The 23,993-nt window shown below is 42.6% G+C and overlaps 1 protein-coding gene across 2 annotated transcripts in view; it reads right to left on the bottom strand.

Annotated features, from left to right (window-relative positions):
- Nucleotides 1-23,993, bottom strand: part of LOC113405166 (transmembrane protein 108-like) — a 249,482-nt gene that overhangs the window by 115,737 nt on the left and 109,752 nt on the right. For both annotated transcript variants that reach the window (XM_026646091.1, XM_026646092.1), the window contains one exon: nucleotides 1,831-1,916. In XM_026646091.1, coding sequence (XP_026501876.1) covers nucleotides 1,831-1,870 — 40 coding nt within the window. In that variant the 5' untranslated portion in view covers nucleotides 1,871-1,916. The remainder of the gene's footprint in view (nucleotides 1-1,830; nucleotides 1,917-23,993) is intronic.

Raw genomic sequence — 23,993 nt, 5'->3', positions numbered from 1 at the left:
AATGCTGTTGTGAACAGACACCTAACTTTGTAAAATATCATTAACAAACAATAAGCAATGATCATATTTGCACCCCCCTTTTTAAATTTACTTTCTTTCTAAAACGTGGAAGTGAATTTATTCCCCAGGAAAGTTGCCAGATTGACAGCACTGAGAACAGATGGATTCCATCTATCTACAAACACATAAAACAGCAATCCAGGTTTCTTCCCATTGTCTTGCCTAACCCATGATCTGGCGGGCCCACCTCTAGGTGTGGGAAGGTAATTCAGTCTCCATTTCCATTCCTACTTTGGTCTTTATGTTGAGACCACCACCAAGGTTGGCTATTGTGATGTTTTCCGTCCACTGAGAAGTAGGCAGAAGCCACTGATGCATTTCACATAGATTACTGAATAATCAATTATTAGTTGGTAACAGCTTTCCTGTATTACCAACCCAAGACAGTTTGAGCAAACAGTGCAGAAGCAAAACATTATATCCTGTGTAACAGGGCTGCCACTACAGAGCAACCCCTCCCAGCTAGAGAGATCCCTTTGCAGCAGCCTCCCTCTCTTCCCCCTTTTCAGTGCCCTTTACAGATTCCCCACAGCCTCTCTTATAAGACCAATCACCCTCCGCTTGCGGCTGGTTTAATACCCAGTTTGACCAGCCAAGTCCATCATTGCACTCCAAAGGTTCATACTTATCTCTGGTTCTTCTGCCATCCACAAGGAGCTTTTGCCCTGCAGCCTGCTCTTCATAGGGTCACCTCTCACATCTGTCTCTCCCTGGAGTTTAGCCTTCTGGCTCTGACCTCCCTCTCTTGCCAGTGTCTCCCCTGTTTCAGAGACAAGCAGGGCCGGCTCCAGGCACCAGCCGCCCAATCCTAGGGCTGCACGGCCGCTTTTTTGTTGTTGTTCCGCTCTGGCCGCCCTGTAGGGGGCAGCGGCGTGGAGGACAGGAGTGCCCTGCAGCAAGCCCGGCAGGGCAGCCCGCGTCCTTCCCTCCCAGCCAACCAGAGCAGTGCGGAGCCCCCCGGCAGGGGGCACGGCGGGAGGGGCCGCCTGGCTGCCCCCCTTCTCTCTCTCTCCCCCCACTCCCTCCCCCTCCCCCCGCTAGCCGGGGCACATCTGCAGGGCAGGGAGTCCCCCTGCACCCTGACTCCGGCCACGCCGCCGGTTTTTTTTGTTTTTTTTTTTTTGCTTGGGGCAGTCAGAAAGCCAGAGCCGGCCCTGGGGACAAGGCAGTCTAGACACTACCTTCCTCCAGAGTGCTCCACCTGAATGGCTGAAAGAGAGCCCTACCCCACCCTACACGGCCCCTTAAAGGAATAGTGTCCAGGGTTTTTTCCCCGCATCAAACTCCCGCTTCCCCTCTTCAACTGCCTGGCCATTACGTGGGCCTCTGTTCATTCCAAATCCTTGGAACAGGTCATACTGGGGTATACAGCCCCCCCCGCAAACTCTACTCTTAAAGGGCCATATACCCCAGTACCTCCTGCTACCAACCACCATCCCCAACCTTCTTACAGCTCATTCCTCTGAGAATTCTTATGGTTTAGATGATTATTGCTCTGCATTTTCACCTTTGAATGAGACTCTACTAAATCAGCTGAAGATTGAACATTTTCTTAACGTGCTTCCAAATGCACGATTGAACAAGGGACTTAAAGCACATGCCTAACATTAGGCACATGAAGGGTCCCATTTATTTCATTGGGACCCTTCATGTGCTTAAAATTAGCACATGCTTAAGGACCTCCCTAAATTGGTGCTTCGATTACTATTTTTAGAGAGACATTGAATCATACATTTCTCACAATAAATGAAAAAGTAAATCTCTACTTACGAAACAGTTGGCAATAGAGGACCTGTAAACTTCTCTTCATGGTATCATCTGGTCCTGCTTGTCTGCCAGTTTATTCATGATTCTGTCTAGAAAATTAAAAGAATAAAAAAAATCAATTATTTATTGCAAGCAGAAGTCACATTTTTTATTGCAAGCAGAAGTCACATTTTATTTTCCCTCCTGCCAAGAGGCAGCTGCATAGGAAAGTAATGTAGGTAAGCAAAAGGGAAACTGGTTCCCTTGTCTTTGTTTTACACATTTTATCCAGACTCCGCAAACAGCACATTGGTACAGGCATGGTTGTGGTCAGAAAGGCAGGCACAAAACTGAGATGACAAAGCAAGGGCATAGAACATCAGCACTAAGAAATTATTCTTGTATTGTGCATGGGACTTGATAAACCCTAAGTGAGATTCTGCGGGGCTTAGTTAGCCAATTCATCCATTGATTGATTTACTTGAGGACAGAAATAGGTCCAGAATATTTAAAATGTGCATTAAAGATCCAATGGACAATGAAGGATCCTCTGGAGATTTTGGAAATATATTGGGTATGTGTGCGCTATTTGAGGGATTTTCAAGATGAAAACATTAATTCCCAGGTACAGGATTTATCTGTGAAAATCCAGCACATAGCAAATTTATAGCCAAATTATCAACTGTTCAAAAATGCTAGTTTATCATGGAAATGACAGTGGGTCTTTACCAGCAGTGGAGCAAATTCAATCCTTTAATGGGAGTCTTAAAATGATACAAATACATTTTTGATAAATGTTGGGTGTCCCAGTGGATGTTAACCGTGGTGTGTACTCAAATGCAAATCACAAGGAGTTTGGTGATCTTGGTCTAGCCCCAAATCATTATTTGGCCATATCACAAGACTTCCACTAAGCAGGCCCATTTTGGATTGTGTATGTGGGGAAGGCCCACCACTGGCATAGCAGAAGTGAATTTCAGATACCTCAGGTATCCATCTGTCTATATAACACTCAACACTGTAGTATTTTTGACCCAAAGACTTCAAATGAGGGATACAAATGGTTGTGCTAAACTGAGAGGACCAAATTATGCTGCTCAGGTAACACAAAGGGCCAGAAACAGTGGAGACAAAGGGGATGGGATCTGCCCACAGCTGTCCTCTTGAGAAGTCTCCTGGCAAGGGAAGGGTCTCAAAATGATGGTGGAGAAGTAGGTGGAGCACAGTATTATTCTGAAAATTTTCAGCTGGTCCACAGTCAGCCATCGTAACTTAGATCAGCCCCTAGGGTGCTCTAAATTATGCCAGGGCTGGGGTTGGAGTTGGGTCAGCTGGGGAACCATAAAACTGGCTCCATGGCGACTCTGCCTTTCTCCTGAGTGGAGCAGATCTTGGGAAAGTGGAAAAAATGTTTAGACACGTCATCTTTCCTCTCCTCCACTGCAGTGAACACTAGAGTACTGTGTTGAGAAGTTTATGCAGCAACTGATAAAAATGTGTTTTAGTTGTAAGATGTGTTTTCAATAACTTGCATAGATATTTTTCTCTTAAAAATATGTAAAAATTAATCACAATCACATTGTTCTGCTCAAGGTTAAAATAAATCAGAAGCACAATGCAAATATGGTTCCAAAATGTCACTATGAATAATAGAGGGACGAGGAGGGTGAGGCAATATTTTTAATTGGACTTCAGTTGGTGAAAGAGACAGGCTTTCGAGCTACACAGAGTTCTTCTTCAGATCTTGTCTCTTTCACCAACAGAAGTTAGTCCTGTAAAAGATATTACCTCACCCACCTTCTCTGTATAATAGCCTGGGACCAACACTGCTACAACAACACTGCAAACACTGTGAATAATGTCATACTTGGTACTCAAAGAGAGAATAGCATTCAAAATTCTAAAACTGATAGGAGATTATACATAGAACGCTGAGGGAATTCTCCTGAATTCTTCTCAATAAAAAATAGTCAACACTACACAGCACTTGATATCTCGTAGCTTTCAGTTCAACCTTTTTCATCATCCAGACTAGTGAAGGCATTTAGGAGTCATTTTAACGTGCTCTGGTATAAATCCTTCAGGGCTTCTTTAAGAGATATCTTGAAGACATCAGATATACCAGCCAAGACAATAAATAGCACTTCTCCACTGAATAAATGCCAAAGGAATTTATGAAAACAGAAGAATCATATTTGACTTGCATGGGGAGGTCTCCTAGGATTGCCACTTTTATTGCCTCTGTTGTGCAATGGAAGAGGAGTCTTTGTTATGTTATCAGATACAGCAGTTTATATACACAGTGACAATGATCACTCTTGCAGTCTTTCCTTTTTTTCCATTTTAAAAAAAGTAGCCCTTAGTAAAATGAGGAACCTTGCATAGTTTGTATCGTGCAAATCATTTGTGTTTTCTCCTAAATTAAAGTAACCATCGCTGATTTTTTTAAATTAAATTCAAATGAGGTTCACGATGATGTTGGTGAAACCCACATATATCATGAAAACCCGCTGAGGAGTGACCCATTTTTATTTTGTCCTGAGTAGCAAACAAAGGAGAGAGGAAGACTTTTTTTAGTACAAGCAGGTGCTTTCCTATTTATATCAAAGGGAGCAAGATCAGGGCCTCCTGGCTCTGTTACTGCACTCATTGAAGTGAAAGGCATAAGATCTGGGCCTGTATGCACAAACCAGACATAAGATAGTTCATTACAATATTTTCCAAAACAGACATCGCACAATTCTATGTTTAGCATAACTTAATTAATATATTAACCAAAATATACACAGCAGAAGATCCTCATTGCACAAACCACTTACAATATCTCCATTGCCCTGTTTACAGCTTATGTCAAACAGGATTTTTTAAAATAAGGATTAAAGCAAAGTGGTATAAATAAAAAGAACCTCCCCCCCCTCCCAAAAGCTGCTTAATCACAACCCTGAAATCAGTGTAATGTGCCAATTATTTTGAATTGTGCTTGGCTACAGGGATATAATATCACATGCTTCTGACTGCCTGCTGGCATTATTTGCATTTCTTTACTATCCCCATTCTATTGCTGTCCATAGTGTTTAAGTGTTTACTGAGTGTAAATTCCATCTTGGAGTGTATAATGAATTATATGCTCTTGTATATTTAGATAAGTAAGAAACCACTCTATTTAAACGGATTAGGATAATTTATGCCTCTCTAGGAGACAGGAACTAGACTTGTGCCAGGTGAAAAACATCAAGCAGGGTTTTAGTTAGAAATCTCTCATCTTTATGTTGCTGGTGAACCTTCTCAGTAATGCCTACATAAAATTCTATACAGTAAACTGAGTAAAGCTCTATGGGCCAAACTCTGCCTTGACTTTATAATCCATTCCATTTCATTAAAGTTGTTGAGGTGAGTCAGGGCAAAATTTGGACACGAGTTAAAAAAAACAAAAACAAACAAACAAACACACACACACTGCAGGGGGAGGTCATAGCATTTTTAAAATCATTTGGGGTTTTTGGGGCATGTGTTCGGGAGGGAATACTTCTCTCTCCCACCCCTGAATTGTGTCTTTCAATGCATACAAAACATAGAGCAATAGCCAGGCTGAAATTGCAAGGAGATTGTCTTTCCCTGGATGACAATCTTTGCATAAGTTTGGAAGCAAAAGTCATGTTGATTTTCTAAACAGAGGTACTGATAAATTTGGAAACCGAAACTAGGTTGATTTTTCATATAGACTGACAGATCCTACAACCCTTACTTACACTGAATAGGACTTACTCACTTGAGTAGCCCCATTGACTGTATACACTGGGACCAGAAATAGTGATCAAGGGCAGTATGGCGTGACGGAGCCAAGTGGATTGCCTTACATTTGGGATCAACATCAGATGCAATGGCTTTGAAAATGTACCACATTTTGGTAATTGAAATTGCTCTGTCCTTCTACAGAAGTTCAGAATCTTAATCTTTTCAAATTCAAACAGCTATGAGATTTCTAGCAGGGGGAAAAGAAAACCAACCACCACCACCCCAAAACTATATATTATCAATAACTTCTGAAGTTGTTAGGAACAGTATATAGCTAATTTCAACTAGCCAGACTGCTTTGAATATAATATGTATATATAGCTTCAATTCAAAGCTGATTTAAGCAGCACCATGAGGACAGTGGAGTAATCTATAAAAAAAATTGATATGAAAGCGTAAGTTGGAAAATGAAATGTAGATAGCAGGGCCGGCTCCAGCGTTTTTGCCGCCCCAAGCAGCGAAAAAAAAAAAAAAGCCGCAATCGGCGGCACTTCAGCGGTAGCTTTACTGCCGCCGCTTCTTCGGCGGCAATTCGTCAGCTGGTCCTTCCCTCCGAGAGGGACTGAGGGACCCATCACTGAATTACTGCCGAAGAGCCGGACGTGCCGCCCCCTTCCATGGGCCGCCCCAAGCACCTGCTTGCTGCGCTGGTGCCTGGAGCCGGCCCTGGTAGATAGACAAACACACAGAGAAGTTAAGAAAATATTAAGGTTGCAAAGTCAAGTATTCAAAAGTTAAGAAGGGCCAGAATTAAGGTTGCCTGTGCAACCTTAATTTGGCCCCTTTGTGCATATGCATTATAATGCAGTCTTTAATTACATGAGGGCCATGAAACAGGCTGTTGTCATGATTCTCCGAGAGCAGCCTAAATGACTAAACAGAAATGACTAAAGCCACCTCAACACAATCCTGCTAACTCCAGCCTTGTCTCTGAGATGGGACAGCAACAATCAATGGCCAGCTGTACAATATGCTACAGAGATGACCTGCAATAAGTATGGATGTATGTCCAGTAATTTCTATTTTCCACAGGCAAAATGAAGATCATCCATCTGTGCCACCAGCGCAATCTCTTCCCTCTCCTGACCTGAAGCTTGTTTACCAGAGGTCTAGGATGCTGACAGCATCCAAATTGAGCTGGAGAAAACCCTTGGCAGGTTTTTCCAATTAGCTCACCAAGGAATGGTAGGTTAGATTCTCAGTGGTAGCTGGGAGGGCTAAGCTGCATTAAGCATTGATTTGTGCTTGGAGTTTTGCACACCACTATTCGTGCACATAAACAATGGAATTTGCATGCCCAGGGCCAGTTTCTGGTCTTAGGTAGGCCAATGTAAACCCAGAGTAACTCCATGGTCTTGAAGTGAAATTGAAACGGACTGATTTTCATTGTACAAGCCGAGTAAAATGCAAGTAGTAAACAGCCAGCATATTTTGTAAAATGATACAAAATAAATTAGATTTTTAAAATTCTTTCATTTAAAATAATTAAGCTGCTATTAGAAATCCAGGTATGTTGTCTGGAATTGTGAGTGTGTGTGTGTGTAGTATAGTATTCATTAACCTACTTTGATTTTTGTATTATTTTTATTTTATTGATTTTTCATAATTCTTATTTTTTAATAAATAACTGTTTAAAAACAGTGTGTTTTAATATTTTGTGAAGCATTAGGAGTACCTCTTAGGATGTGGGTTATTATAAATAAATCAGGGTTTAGGCCAATATTTTTTAAAATGGGTGCCTATTAGATCCATATGTAGGCCTCTAAGTGATTTTCACTTAGTTTGATTTTCAATAGTTTGAGCACCAAGCAGCTCCCACTGAGCTCTTCCCTGAAACTCAGGTATTGTCTATATTACAAGTTGCACCATTATATAACTGAAGGTGTATTTTAAATCAATGTAATTAAACCAGTCCAAGTCTGTGCATAAACCATATAGCTTGATCCATTTTTAATAGATAAACTGGCGAGTGTTTGTAGACAAAGCCTCTGGTGTCTAAAATTAGACACCCAAGTTCAAAAGTATTAGCTGAAGTGTTGTGTGTCTGAAAAGGACCAACACACTTTGCCCTTTATAATGTGAACTACTGCACATATAGTGCAGCATCACACCGGATGATGAATAGATGTGTGAAATCCCTATGGACAGCTGACAATGTTGTCTTTCACAGTAAGTGATCCCCCTAGTGCCTCAGCTAAATTAAAGAGGACAATGAAGACATAATGATGAATAGAAGACAAAAGACTCCAATAGAGCTGACAGCTCCCTGAACATCCAGTCGTTCATTATGTTTGAAAGGGGAAAAAAATATCAACGGTGTCTTAAATTAAGGAAGAAATGGAGGCGAATAGAAAACAAATGTCGAGACAAGCCTAGCAACCACTGGACAGCCCTCTTGCCACTCTGAGTCTGTCAGATAGAAATCAGCCAATTGAAATAAATGAGAAATAGAAGAAATGATGATGAAAAAAGGGGCTAGGCAAAAGGCATGACAGTTACAGCCCAGTAAGCATCCAGCCGCTGTATCCAAACATCATCTCACACCTAGCGGTTCCTTTCCCTGCTATGCATCACTCTGGAAAGAGAAGCTATTGGTGAAAATATAATTGATGACATTGACCTAGATTATGCCTAGCTCTGCAGGGGGGGGGACAAGACACATAGAGCCTCCCAACCCCCTCTTTTGCCCCAACAAAGGGTGAGCCACAATGTTGGCCCTTGTGCTTCCAGTGTTGTAATGTCCTGGGGACTCTAGTACTAATGCAATGCGAAATACTCCATAAGAGTTGGGGAAGGTCAGTGTAACGCAAGGCTATGGCCATACCTGCACACTGGGTTGTGAAACTGTCCAAGCAGCACAGGAAAAAGCGAATACTGCTCCCTGTAAGAGTTCAGTAGCAGCCACTCTGCCTACCACTCAGGGAGGTGTACTGCCTTCAGGAGCTGCTGATGGACCAACAAATCTCTGCATCTCTGTGGGCTGTAGCTTAAAGACACAATAGAGTCCTATCAGCAAAGATGTAAGTGTGACACAGTTTCCCCTGGAGTGCCACCTGGAAATGGGGTACCACTGAAACCTCTGCCCCACAAACCTGGGCTCCCGCTCACATAGTGCAAGCTTCAGCTTGGAAGGCATTGCAACTTGTCACAGCAGCACGGTTATCATTCACACAGGTAGGGACACACCCAGCTGCAGGCTCTCTAACCACCAACCTCAGACCCCAGAGCAGTACCATCCTGCCCAGGTCAAATCTGACCAGTATACGGGTCTAACACCCAACCCGCCTCTCCCTTGATGCACACTTATGGTAACCGAGCTGAGATTTTCCCCAGACTTTAATCAAACGCACACTGGTTTGGATTAAAACATAAAATAAGTTTATTAACTACAAAAGATAGATTTCAAGTGATTAGCAAACAGATCAAAGCAGATTACCTAGTAAATAAACAAAACCACAAACTGAGCTTAACATACTAGATAGATAGGATATGAATTAGCAAACCCTGAGTGATAAACAGGCTGGCAGAGTCTTAAGGCACAAGCTGCCTTGGTTTTGCGACTTGGGTTACTCAGGTTTTCATACACAGGCTAGAAATCCTTCTAGCCTGGGACCATCACTTCCCCCTGTTCAGTCTTTTTTCTCAGGTGTTTCCAGGTGTGTTGTTGTAGGGAGAGTGAGATACCCACAGGATGTCATTTTTCCTCTTTTAAATCTTCTTCCCACTTGCTGGAAAGCCCTTTCGCTGTGACCTGGGTCAAACAGTTCCCCTTGTGTAGTGCTAGCTCTGAGAGGCTTCTATTGTACACAGTTCCTGGGGTAATCCTTGTGCTTGTATGCATTTCCTCAATAAGCTATTAACGTTGTTTGGCCTTTTTACTGTTGTACTTGAAAAGCTGCTTGTGGCAGTAACACAGACATAGCCAAACTTCATAACTTCACATATGATGATAGCACATGCAATCCAATGAGATATTAATGTCTAGGAGATCAAGACTTTTAGAATGATACCTCACAAGGCATAGTTTGTACAAAACATATCCTAATTATATGAAAGTGGTGAATACTAGGTTGCCAAGGTGTCACAGTAAGAACCTCCTTTTTTTTTTTGTATTCACAGACTACCCACCACTGATTCAGTTGTTCGCATACACTGCATTTAACATGTCCTCCAAAGGATGGCTCTTGCAGCAGTACAATGGCCCTTAATATCATGCGGGCAGGAGCATAGGTTCAGTACTGGCCAAGTGACATCACAACACCAATCCTCCTATACCTGGGTTTTTTTTGAGGCTACACAGGAATTACAAAGTTGACTTATTGTGTTTGCATGTTTGAGTGATTTGTTTTTAAACTTTGTGGCCTGTTTCCAAAATCCAGCTTTTATTTGGCAAAATTTAGGTCTGGGACCCTTTGGGAGGGCTAGTGGCAGTGAGGTTCCTTGCAGCAAGAATTCTATGTTCTTGTTCAATGTGCACTCAATCACCTGTGATGATTTATTTCCCACTGTCTGGAACACAGCTGCATTCAAGCAAACAATATTTACCATCTTCGTATAATGTATACAATCTAACTTCTGGGGAATTTCTACTCCCTAAAAAAAAGGGGGGGGGGGGGGGGAGCTCTCCATTATACAGACTATTCTATATGCTCTTTGGAATGGATTCACCCCTCCCGGTACAGGCAGAAGCCATTTGAAGGGCCTTGTCCTAGCGAGACCTCTTGCATAACAGGGAGGAATTACCCCTAAGGAGGGCAGGCATCTTTAACTCTTCTTGGGGCTTCATAGGAGCCCGGCTGGCATAGATTGCTCAGGAATGTGCTCAATCAACACACTCTCCGCCCAGACCTCTTTCCTCTCATCTCACTGCTTTGATTCTGTGGTTCTAGTGATGCCCCTGCAGGGGCTGGGAAGCCAGGAGATGGAACTCAAGTGTAACTTTTCAGGTAGGGAATCGAGATGGGGCAGTTAAGGAATTCAGTCTTCTGGGGACAGTTTCAGATATCAAAGTGAATTGGGCATCGTACGCAGGTTGACCATTTGCATGCCGTGTGGGGGCTCTCGAAATGTAGGGCTCAATGCGGCAGTACTGGAAACACAGGCCTAAGGTTCCCACTTTGAAAGAGGCAATGACCTTTAACTATCATTCAATGCTTTTCCTTCCAATCTGCATGGGAACTCAGAAGCAAAGGCAACATGAAAATACACATTAATGGAAAAAAGCATCAGGAACGTCTGCGGAGTCCAGCAGAGAGCAGTACCACTAGCACAGACCCATATGCACGCAGAAGGAGCACTAGTGTGGAAGCTGCCCCGTAGCGGATATCAGGTTGCCCTGAGCTCACAGAATTCCCACCATGTGCTATAGCAGCCACTCCTGCAAGCCCTATGGCACCAGCCACTGGCCTGTCTGAACACTTCAAATCTGAAGCCTTCTTAGGAAGTGTTGCTTTTCTTTTTTAAAAGAGAATGTTTTGAACGATATTACAGACATATAGTTTATAAGCAGGTGCTATTGGCCTGCTTGTCAGAGACCAAGAGCACAAATCCCAATTAAGTCAATGGGCTAGATTCTAATAATCATTTTTCCAGTTTAAATCTGGAATAACTTTATTGGCTTCAATGGAATTACTTTTGATTTACACAAGAATAACCAAGAACAGGACCAGGCTCAATGGGAACTGCAGAAGCTCAGCACTTTTGAAAATCAGACATGTTTTCATTTTCTGTAATGCATCATGCACATTTATGGCATTTATGGTGCTGTATATACACCTTTGAATGGTAAAAAAAAAATAGGAATGTTTTTAGAGTTCAGGGACAGAGGGGTATGTAGAATGGTCTCCACCTACTGAGTCTTGAATAGACTGAGGATCTCTCTCCCTTCCCCTCACCAGAGGCATGGAAAGCGAAGCAAGGTGACTGCCCACAAAGATGGGATGGGGAAAGGGGCAAATGTGCAAGGCAGCTTGAGAGTAGCAGTAAAGCTGGTGTCACAGCTTGGGGTCCATGCACATGCACAGAGACCTTTGCCAGCATCCATCAAGCTGTTAGCAGATTTGCACAGCGATAAAACACAGCCAAAAATGCTAACTAATAGTTTTTGACTCAACAGGGGTTTTGGCTAAAGGTCTGGGCTGGATGGAGTTCTTATTTCATCCATAGCAGACTGATCATCTGCTATTCTGCTCTTTTTTGTTTTGTTTTCCTTTTAATACATTTGTTTGATAAAAACTAGAGATGAGCCTAAGCCACAAAAGGTCGACTAGAAGAACAACTAGATGCATGTAGTCTGACCTCCTGCATGGCCACAGCCACAGAATTTTACCAAGTGACTCCTCAATCTAACTCAACAACTTGTAATTGAACTAGAGCATGGCTGTTGTTGGGTAGTTTTGAATTGGACCTGAACATACATAAATCATCATTAAGAAATGAATATTTTTGCACTACAATGATACACAGGATCCATAATTCAAGTTCAGATAATACTGGTTGTTCTTTCTGTGGAAAAGCTCTCAGCTCCAGCCATCTCCATATTGTCAACATGATAGCAGCAGAGCTGGCCTTAGCAAGTGGCACTGACCTGTGCTCAGACACAAGGTTTTCCTTTAGCTAGCAGATCTTAGTCAGGAAGACTGGGATTTAATATATACTGTCGTGGTCAAAGACACCCACGCATTGATTTTAGTTTACAGACTCAAGCCTGAGGCCAGTTTATTGACATACATATCAGTGCACTGGGGTGCAGTCCGAAGACTGACACCCCGAGGACCGCTCGCAGGCGGCTTTTATTTCATTAAACCGCAAGCAAAGTACAAACAATACGTCATGAGTTAAGAAATTGGGGTTGGGGTCAGTCCCCCCTTCCTGGCACCTTCCTCATTATTTTCTGAGAATTGGGTGTTTTATTTGGGGACGGGGGTGTCAAGGCTGTATCCCCACTTTGAACTTTAGGGTACAACTGTGGGGGCCTGCATGAAGACTTCTAAGCTTACTACCAGCTTAGATCTGGTCCGCTGCCACCATTCCCAAAAGCTAATTCCCTTCCCTGGGAAGCCTTGAGAAACCTTTCACCAATTCCCTGGTGAATACAGATCCAAACCCCTTGGATCTTAAAACAAGGAGAAACTGACCACCCCCCTCCTTTCTCCCACCAACTCCTGGTGAATACAGATCCAACCCCCTTGGATCTAAAACAAGGAAAGATCAATCAGGTTCTTAAAAAGAAGGCTTTTAATTAAAGAAAAAGGTAAAAATCATCTCTGTAAAATCAGTATGGAAAATAACTTTACAGGGTAATCAAACTTAAAGAGCTCAGAGGACTCCCCTCTAGTCTTAGGTTCAAAGTACAGCAAACAAAGATAAACACTCTAGTAAAAGGTACATTTACAAGTTGAGAAGACAAAGTAAAACTAAGACGCCTTGCCTGGCTTTTTACTTACAAGTTTGAAATATGAGAGACTTGTTTAGAAAGATGGGGAGAACCTGGATTGATGTCTGGTCCCTCTCAGTCCCAAGAGCGAACAACCCCTAAACAAAGAGCACAAACAAAAGCCTTCCCCCCCCCCAAGATTTGAAAGTATCTTGTCCCCTTATTGGTCCTTTGGGTCAGGTGTCAGCCAGGTTACCAGAGCTTCTTAATCCTTTACAGGTAAAAGGATTTTGGAGTCTCTGGCCAGGAGGGATTTTATAGTACTGTACACAGGAGAGCTGTTACCCTTCCCTTTATAGTTATGACAGGGGGCGCTTGGTGGTTTTCCCCAGGGGTGGTACTTGGCACCAGTTTGGGTACATTTCTCAAGGCATATGTTATTTTCCAGGGTTTTTCGGTTAAAGATTGAGGGGGTTACCATGGGACGCCTAAAGAAGATCTATGATTGGCTAATATTGCAGATAGCTGGAATTGAAAAATTTTGCAGATAGCTGCAACTGCAAGAGTGATCAGCTCTTTGCAAAAGCAATTTCTTAATGTATTTCATAAACTTGCGGTTATTAGGTTGCCGAGGCCTTTACCACTGTTACTTCCTCCCCCCTCCCTCCTCTGGTCATGACCCTTGACCGAGTTTGGCAGGGAATTGTACAGCTTAGTTTTGTACCGAGCCTCTGTCAGAGGGTCTGAATTTGGGCCTTCGGTGTTACTCAGGTTATTAAAAGGAAGGCCCCCCAGTTCTATTTCCCCACAATACAATGCATGAGAAAACTCTGACTGTAGATTTAAAAACCTGCTCAGACACCTTTCATCACGTTTTCTTGAAAGGAATACAACATCACACAACTGATGTAACATTTCTCTCTCCTTTTTTAATCATTCCCTTTGTAGTTCAAAATATTCTTAACTGATATGAAGAGCAGCCAAGCCACAAAACATTTTTGTAAAGGCGATGGCTGGGGTGGGCAGACAAGATGGGAAGAAACACAAAGTAGAAAGTGGAAAAGCATGGCCTTGACTACTGACACATGTGCCATTGGGTTTCTCAGAAGATAAGCAGTGCTCATGTTGGTGTCCTGGCCATATTCCATCTTGAGTAAGGCTCTGCCTGGATAGTCCAAGATTTAAAAAAAAAAAAAAATCATGTGCCCAAATTAGGTTGCTAAACCAATATTTGGGCATCAAAATAAATGGGGCTGTTTTTTAAAATGCCGAGCACCCAGCAGCTCCCACCAAAGTCAATTGAAAAAAAAAAAATCAGGCAGTTCATTTAGGATCTGAAATGTGGCCTTAGAAGCCTAACATTAGGCACCCATTTGTTAAAATCTTTGCAATAATTTCCTTACATCATTTCAACTGGATACAATATTCTGCTTCACCTTGTGTTCTAAGCTGTTGGGTAGCATCCCTGCGCACTATCAAACAGCTGACATGTTTCACCTCAGCAATGGCTGTATTTCACTGGTGGATGGAGTGTGCTCTGTGTATCATCAGTTTGCTCCATAGATCTAGTGTTTTGGGATCCCTTAGGAAGAGTGTTATTATAGTACTGTAAGCGATTATTAGCATTACTGTTATTAAAAAGAGAACCAATCATTAGGCTCCTAAAAAAGCTCATCTTTTTAAAAGTGATTATTAGGAGACTGGCCCAAATTGCTTGCTTCTGAAGAAACATTTGCAATACAAGGCCTGGAGGGAGGATATTCTGTGAGGTGCCTCTTGAAAAGTTTCCCTAAACCACATCATTCATTGGGGGAGGGGTCAGGGCACAGTTTCCTCTCCCAGAGACTGGATCTGCAGCTCCTCTTCCCTGTGCCAGATTCCCCAAGCCTCATCACTGGCTTTTGGAATCCTGATACTCCCTAACAGCTCTGCTCCCATAAAGGGTAGCCCCAGGGACACTCGCCCCACATCCGCCCCTCTTGAGAGATGACCACAGAAAAGGTGATGCAATCCTAGGATGTGAGATATGTCCAGGTAATCTCCATGGGGCCAGTGAGGTTATATGTGCACCAACCCGTTCACGCCCTCCGCCCAGCCTTGTGGAGAGTCCTTGACAGGGTCTCAGGAAGGGTGGTGGAAATGATGCCACAGAGGCAGATGAATGTGAGGCAGAGATCTGTATGTAGAGGGCTCCCTCTCTGCAGGGAGCTCCATGGGATGAAGGCAGCCAGAGTTCTAATTTAGTCTCAAAATCCTATGGGACACTGGTGCTGCCTGTAGCTCCCTGATGCAGACACTCAGAATCCCACTTACAAGTGGATCACCTGGCCCCTTTGGTAGTTTTATGGGGGGTGGAGGGAAATCACTGAGATGGAGAAGGGCAAATGTCAAAAGAGGGAGTGGGAGAGACAAAAAGAAGAAAAAAACCCAAAGTGTAAATGAAAAGGTCCTCTAATGTTTGGATTTTCCTGACCACCTATTTTGAATGCGTGCGTGCCCTCTGGCACACCTAAGCCCCATGATCTTATCAGGAAAGCCATCAGGACATAGGCCAGCGGCCCAGATGGGCTCCCTTTTAATCAGCTGAACTACTGTGAGAAGTCTTGAAGAGAAAGATGGGAATAATCACTAAGTGTTAGCTGTAGAGTCTCCTTCACACACTTGAATCACCAGCACAGGGGATTTTATTTAGTTAGCTCATTATTTGCCATTAGCAAATCCTTGGAAAGGGAACTCCAGTAGGAGATGAATCAGAACATCAGTTGCTCTTGAGTTTGGGTTGTTTCCCCTCATCCCCACTCCCACGTGTGCGCACATGCATCCCTATGGGGGAAATCAGAGGCTGAGGGTAACTCCTCACTGAAGTATCTGAAGGTGCCTCTCCCTTTCACCATTGCCCCTTGTGGAGTTCACAGCAAAAGTTAATGCCTGTAAGAAGATTTGCTCATATCACATTGACTGGCAGCACATGGATAAATTAAAGCTTGTTCACGAATACAGTGGAGGGTTGAAAGGGGGAGATTCATTTGGGAATTTAAAAGCCAGTCACCAAAGATTGATCTGGACCCAGTTGCATTTAAGCGATAATATTTCCTTTACTTCATACTTCTTCTAGGTCATTACTTAAACTCAAAAGGTATTCCCCCTCATTCCCTTGTTTTGCTGCAGTTACACCAGTGGTGGGCAACCTGCGGTCCACGGGCCGCACATGGCCCGTCGGGGTAATCTGCTGGCGGGCCGCAAGACAGTGTTTACATTGACTGTCCGCAGGCACAGTTGCCTGCAGCTCCCAGTGGCCGCGGTTCTGATTTTCCACTGTTAATTCATTTGAATTTAAGAGGTAATCATCTGTTTACCGTTATCAAGTCATTATGCATCAAAGATGAAACAGATTGTCCCACAGGGTATCATTTATTTTCTGCCACGAACTAACATTTAATTGCAGCACAAACCACAGAATGCTATTAGATACTTGAAATTGTAACAAATCAGTGGCCACATAGGACTTTATGGTTCTCACTATTCTACTCACCAGGGTTATTACTCCTAACCTCACCATAACAGTGGAGAGAACTCATTTCCCTGCTGAAATAAGTATATGCTCCCACCACTTGAATTCAATGAGAATCCCCAGTAGCTATGTGTTATAGGGCATATGAGACACAGTTGAGCAATTTTAATTCCATCCAGTACAGAACTCTGGTGCACATGCACACTAGTAATTTCATTACAGTACTATAGCTGAAAACATTAATGATAGCTCTGGGTAAGGCTACACAAACATTCCTGCTATAATCTCTTGTTTTCAGCCACTGATTGCTTTTTTGAAATTTTCATCTTTTACGCTAAAATTTTACAGACCTGGTCCTGCCTGAGAGTTTTTTTTTTTTTTTTAAATAATAATAGAGTAAAACCACTACAGTTCAACTACAAAGAGTTTGGGAGGAAAAACAACATCTTTCAACTTTTGTTTTTATTTTTTTAAAATCAGGCTAGTGCCAAAATAGCTGGTGCTAGAAAGTTTTAAATTCAGCATAACTATAGTCCTTAGTGAAAAGAACCTCCTGGTGTTCCCAGGAAAAGAGGTTTTTATTTGATGGAATCTGATGGATTTCAGTGTAATTGGTGCTATTTTAAAGTACCTTCTTACAGGGTCTTATGGGATCCAAAAGCCAGGAAAACCTTTTAATATCAAATCAGATTCAAGATGAGAAAGTTTTGTGTGCTGTAGCCACACGCTTTTCAGCAATGTGAGGCTCCCCCTGGTTGTTGAAATCTTTATATGTATTGATCCTGTTCTCAGTTTAAAAGACTCTCCGGGCCCACAAAGTTGCCTTGCCCCTACATCTCCTGAAGCCCCAGCTCCCGCCAGTAAGAAATATCTGTAACTTCTGAGCAACACAGGGAAAAAAATAAAATGCCTCTCCTGCATTCCCATGTCGATCACAGCCGAGGCAGGTAGCCCCGCTTCCAAGCTATACTGGTGAAGGGTCACACTAGACTTGAAGTGCCTTCCCCAGCCACACATCTTCTAATGTTCACAGGAGCAGGGCTCCTTTCTGTGGGCCTTGTAAGAGGTATTGAAGGTTATGCTGTTTTCCCTCTCTATTATATATATATATATATATAAATATTGGTAGAGAAGCCTCTGCATAGTCCAGAAAAATATGCACAGTGCTTAGCAAGACAAACAAATCTCCATGCCTGTGCTGCAATGATTGTGTTTCAGTTCCTTCCATATGAAGAAGTAAAGTTACAAGGACAGCGGTTTCCGACTACTAACCCAACAAACTCAGCTTGCTATCGGAGACTCAGGTTAGGTTCTTTATTGCTCACACATCACTAAACATAAGAGTACAGTAGGCTGAATTATGTCATAAGTGACAGCTGTGTAGCTCCAGTAGCTTCAATGGGTTTTGAACAAGTGTAATTGATCAGAACTTAGTAAACAAGTCTGTTGATGTAGCACGTGCTCAGCTGTGTGGGCTCTGCAGTAGCAGCAGGAGTAAAAAATATCTTTTGTCACTAACATAAGCAGATGTGTCTCAGAACATACACAAAGAGTAGATCTATTTGGTAAAAAGATGCAATTTTCAGAGTACAACCACACCATAACTATCATAAAAAGAGAGATGGCTGAAAATTGCTAATTTTTCATGGAAAATTTTGAAAAATGTTGGTATTAAAAGACTTTGGTTTCTCAACACACACACACACAAAACAACAACCCCAAAACAAACCAAAAAGTATTTCAATTTTTGAAAACCAAGAAATTCCAAAAGCAGATTTTGTGTGTGTTCAGAAGCTGGGGAAAAAAAGTGTTTTTCCCTTGCTTGTCTCTCTTGTCCCACCCCGTCTTTGCTAGCAATCTTTTCCAGTAGCAAAATGGGGTGGGAGGGAGAAGAGGAAAAAGGAAGAGGGGCGAGGCACCTAAACCATTTCTGTTTTCAGTTTTTCATTGAAAGAAAGTTTAAGAAATGAAAAGTGGTTTTAAATTTTTTCATTGGGGGAAAAAAAGAAAAAGGCCTTTTCCCATCTAAAAATGTTTAATGGAAAATGTTGACTAGCTTTAATCATAATGCATGTGTGTAAGTGAATAAAGTTTTCAGGATGTATCTATGGCTGAAAGAAAAACTATATTGTATTTGAGAAACAGGGTCTGATCACACAACTGACTTTTGAATTCTTAATGCAATATTAAGATTGCACAGTTAACATTCATTAGTAATTGTACTTTAGGTTTATTATAAAGTATAAGCCCATAACAATTACATGATTTGTAACAATGTCTAGTAAAGCCATAAATGTAGTAAATGACTATAAATGGAGCAGGTCTCAAAAGTGACTACAAATCGCTTCTGGACCCCCTTGGATCCTTTTGCCCTTGTGGCGTGGCATTTGTTGCATGATAATTAAAATGGAAATGTTTTCTAGATATCCTTTTAATTGGTCATTCTGTAGCACCCATTCACCTTGGAAAAGTGTCCATCATTTTGAAGCCCGAGTCTAAATGAAGTGATTTCCTCTATGAAATTATAACTTGTGCTCGGAGAACAGAAATCATTTGTGGGGTTTGGACTGATGGATGAATGCATAAATGCATGTGCATGATGATGTGCCACTGAAAATAAGTTGGTCGTGACTTGTGCCCCTCTGGTTAAACCTCCTTTTAACAGAACCATTTACTACCTTTCAGACAATCAGGCATTCCATATGCTAAGAAGAGAAGGGAGATGCATTTCAGAGCTCACTTTGACTACTCTGCCTTGGAGGGCTGACATCAACATACACTGGAGAGTACAACGGTACACTGGTTTATACTTGACATTTCATATTAGAGTTTATTATGACTGTCTCTAGTTCAAAAGATACCACTTATTTATCCTCAACTTTCAGCTCCAGGGTTTGATGTCAAAGGAAGCAATTCCTCTATTAAAAAAAAAATAGGGGACCATCAGCCAGTGGCCCTGCCATATATAAACCCCTTTATAGCTGAGTATTTCATACACCATTAAAGACACAATGGGAGGGAATAAAACAAGCACACTACATGGCATCACACAGAAATATAGTCCCATAAAGACTGGGGCTGAGAGAGAGTGTGTGCGCGTGTGCACGCTCGCTCGGATAATTTTCAAATTATTCATTCATGGTCCATCTGAGATTGTAGTCCAAGCACTGTATTTCATTTTGAAAATGTATGTAGACTTGCCTGGTTCAGCAGGAAGTTTCCAAGAAAATTAAATGTCAGAGCCACTTGGCTTATTGGTTTTATTCAATATAAATTCACTTTTTATGCAACTTTGAATAATAATAACCCTCTCTGTGTCAACATGATGAATTAGCTACAGTCACTTGGGAGGGGGGAGGGAAGAAGGGGAAAAGGAGAGATGGGGGCATTGCCAGCCAGTATTAACCCAGCACTGATAGCTCTGCATACAGATTTAGCTCTAAATGACAGGTCTGACGGCTTTAGGGTGGATTTAGCACACAGATCGTTAGGTGTCTTATTTTCTCCCCTTTGCTTTATTCAGTTAGCAAGGTTGCTATTGGCTAAAGGGCTCCTTTCCCCCTCTTCGGTAGGCTGGAGCACTAATCTATGTAAAACTGCAGGTAAGCCAGAATGAAATCCATGTAAAAGGAAACAGGAACTTTCAAACAGCAGCATTTGGAAACATGCCATACTGACAAGTAGGATTATATTCAGGCATACCGTTGATTTAAATGAGTTAGTGAGAGCCCTCATTAACTGGGCTAGATCCTGCTGTTCTTACTCAGGCAAAACTCACTGACTTCAGTGGGAGTTTTGCTTTAATAAGGGCTGCAAGCTTTGGCCCCATTGTATTTTTAAAGCAGAATAATCAGAGACCAAGTATTTTAAGAAGGCCATTTCTTTCCCCTAACAGAGATGACTATGAACAGCCAGATTCTGATCACAGTTACATTAGTGCAAATTTGGTCAGTGGAGTTACTACAGATTTTTCCTGGCATGTCTGAGATGAGATGACAGCCCTTGCTATCATGTTTCCAACATATCTAGTCTGTTGTACAACAGACTAGAAGAGCAATAGCCCAGATAGGAAAGAATAAATATGCAACCACAGGGATCCTTAATGAGGAAATTAGGTCAATAAACAGCTGCTTGGACAATTCACCTAACCTAAAATGTAATAATTGCAGTTTCATGTGTCAGATATTTTTTCTACCTTGTCATTAAGATGGGCCAAATTGTGCTCTCAGCTACACTAGTGTTAAGCCAGAGTAACTCCATTTAAACAAAATCAGTGAGGCATTATTGAAGAAAGATGAGGGGATGCAAGAGTGAACACATCAAGGAGGAGGAAGGATAATCTTGTGGTTAATTTATCTGGCTACCACAGACTTCTTACGAGGCCTCAGGCAGCTTAGGGAGAGATTTAAAAAGGCACAAAGGGATGTTAGGCTTCCAGCTCCCATTTATGCATTTAAAAATTTCCCCTTTAACCTCTCTGTGCCTCTGTCTTCCCTTCAGTAAAATGGAGATTTTCTCCCCATCACCCAATCCCTTGTCTTGTCTGTAGATTGTAAACTCCCGGGGCAACATTTTATTTTACTATGTGTGTACAGTCTGTTGCCCAAAGGGTCTCGTCTGAGGTGAGATTCTCTAGGCATTACTATAATAATATAAATATACATACTATTTTTCCAAAGAACCCCTTACTCATTCCATGCACAGGATGGCTTGTGCTCAGGGAATGAATCAGGGTTATATAGTGAAGGAGATTGTTGTCTGTAGTATCCCTGCCTCTTCTGCTATAGAAATTGGAAGATGTGTAGTGAATGAGGCAAGGGATTAGAAGAAGAGAAAGGAGGGTCTCATGATTAAGACAACTGAACGCTGGTCTGGAAAACAGGATTCTATCCCTACCTCAGAGTTCCTATGTGATGATGGGCAAGTCACTCAACCCAAACTTTTCACAGGTGGTCACTAATTGTGTGCTCTCATCTTCCAGGTGCACAATTTGAGAAACCTGGGGCCTGAATTGCAGAGGCACTCAGCACTCACAGCTGCAAATTAAGTCAACAAGATCTGAGTTCTGAACTAGAGCATTTCTTTTGGCAAATAGTTTATTTGCCCAAAAAAAAAAGCATTTTTGGTCAAATGAAATATTCTTGAAGTAAGGTCAATTTTGGTGATTAGTTCCAGCCAAATAATAAAAAACAAAACCCTAAACAAAAGGTTTAGACATTTTCAAAACAAATATGTTCTGGCTTTTCATTTTGAAATACCATTTCATTTAGAAATTTAACTGGATTTGTTACAAAAGGTTAAAAACAGATTTAAAACCACTGTGAAGGGGAACACACCTCTGGTACTGCCTAGTGGACAGACAGGGGGTGAGACAGCTTGACTTCTTCCCTGGCATTTCCCTTTATTACTACTCTGCTTTGCAGTGGTTTCTCCTTTCAGTGACTCTGCCCTCTGGCCAGTACATTTTCAACTCCCCTACCCCACTTTTGGGGTATATACAAAAAGGTTCCAGTAACAGGGAAGTCTTCAGGATTAAGCAAGGGATTCAGGGCTGCCTCTTTGAGTAAGGGTCTCTTGTATCTTCCCCCAACTCAGTTCACCGCTGAGGGACACATTTCTATAGCTGCCCCTCTTCAAGGGTTGGTACAGGAGCTTGGGCCTGCTCCTTCCACTGGGCTCCAATCCAGGGCCCTGTGCAGCTGCCTCCCTGGATCACTTCCTACCAATCCCCTCCCTTCCTTCAGAATAAAGTAAAGAGCTAAAGACAAAGTCTCTGACCTTCAAATAATCACAGGCCCCTTCTTTGTAGGCTTGGTCAGGTCACTCTCCCCAAGCAGCTGGCATTCCTGCAACACTCCTCACCAGGAGCTGAGAGCATGGATTCACTGACTGTCTGCCTGCAACTGAGCTACTCTGCTCCCCCCCATCTAAGCTCCTATTCCTGCTTTGCAGGTGCAGTGGGGCCACCTGGGCTCACAGCAGCTTCTTAACCCCTTCCTCTCCAGTGTGGGATTTCTATATTGCAGCAGAATATCTGACTAGATGCAACAATGGATTTACCAGTTGTGCCCAGGATCACAGATTCCAGGGTTGTATTCATTATCACAAAGCCCACGTTCCTGTGTGTGAGACGTTCTTTTCCCCAACATCCAACCTTGGAAAGGTGTTCGGTGATAAGCTGCTTGAACTTGAATGTTACCATGTTAGATAGTTTTTGGCATTCCCACTGCTATGCAATATGTGCTGGAACTTAAGAAAACCCATGTGGTTACTATTGTAAACACCCCAAAACTTAACAAAATGAAAAACTGGAAAAAATCATTTTGGGTTGAATGAAATGTTTTGTTTGCCCCAAAATGAATTATGTTTTGCTTTGGTGAGAAACACCAAAAACATTTCAGTTTCAGTTCAATCCCAAAGGATATTTTTTTCAGTTTGACCACTGAACCAAAAAAACAGCTACTCACTCGGCCCTCGTCTGAACAAACAAAATGCAATAGATTACCAAGTTCTATGAAAAATCAAGCTACAGGCATCTCAAATTGGGCATCCAAAATTAATTGATGCTTTTAACATGAATGTCTCTGTGCCCCACTTTCCCATCTGTAAAATGGGATTAATATTATTGCACCTTACTACAGGCACGTTGTAAAGATAAATCCATTAATGTTTGTGAAGCACTCAGATGCTGCAGTGATGAGTGCCAAAGAAAAGCCCACAAGGAAAGTAATCATTCTGTATTCAAAGCAGGGTTTAATGTGCAGTAAGTAAGCCATGGAGTATGGAGGCCACACACTGAGCAATGAGGTGAAAATGAGGCATTGAATAACTTCTCATTCCCTGAACACTGTCCATCTTGTGCACTGAAGTCCATCCTAACCATTAAGAGCTTTAGCTTGCAACCCCAACGTTCTTTTAACATGGATTTTTCTTTTTGGTGAAATTACACAGGCTTCTAAAAACAAACAAACTGGAAAGAACAGAAATTCCACTGTGTGGAACCATACTGACATCCACATGGTTCATCAGTGGGGTTAGAACCTTTAGATCAGGGGTGGGAAAACTTTTTGGCCTGAGGGCCACATTCGGTTTCCGAAATTGTATGGAGGGCTGGTTAGGGAAGGCTGTGCCTCCCCAAACAGCCAGGTGTGGTCTGGCCCCTACCCTCTTCCGACCCCCCCTGCTGGCCCCCCGGGACTCCTGACGCATCCACCCCTCCCTGTCCTGTGGTGGAGATGGATGGCAGGAGAGAGATCACTTGATCATTACCTGTTAGGTTCACTCCCTCTGGGACACCTGGCATTGGCCACTGTCGGTAGACAGGACACTGGGCTGGATGGACCTTTGGTCTGACCCAGTATGGCCATTCTTATGTTCTTATGTCCACTGACTGCTCCCGGACTCCCCCTACCCGTTTCTGCCCCCTGCTGCCCCATCCAACACCTCCTCTCATTCCTGACTGCCCCCCCCCCCCCCCCCCCCCCCCCCCCCCCCCCCCCCCCCCCC

The sequence above is a fragment of the Terrapene carolina genome, unplaced genomic scaffold (genome assembly GCF_002925995.2).
Source record: "Terrapene carolina triunguis isolate 2854851 unplaced genomic scaffold, T_m_triunguis-2.0 Scaffold34029, whole genome shotgun sequence".
NCBI classification, from domain to species: Eukaryota; Metazoa; Chordata; order Testudines; family Emydidae; genus Terrapene; species Terrapene triunguis.
Note: the sequence above shows the minus strand (reverse complement) of the source record. Positions and strands in the feature narration are given on the sequence as shown.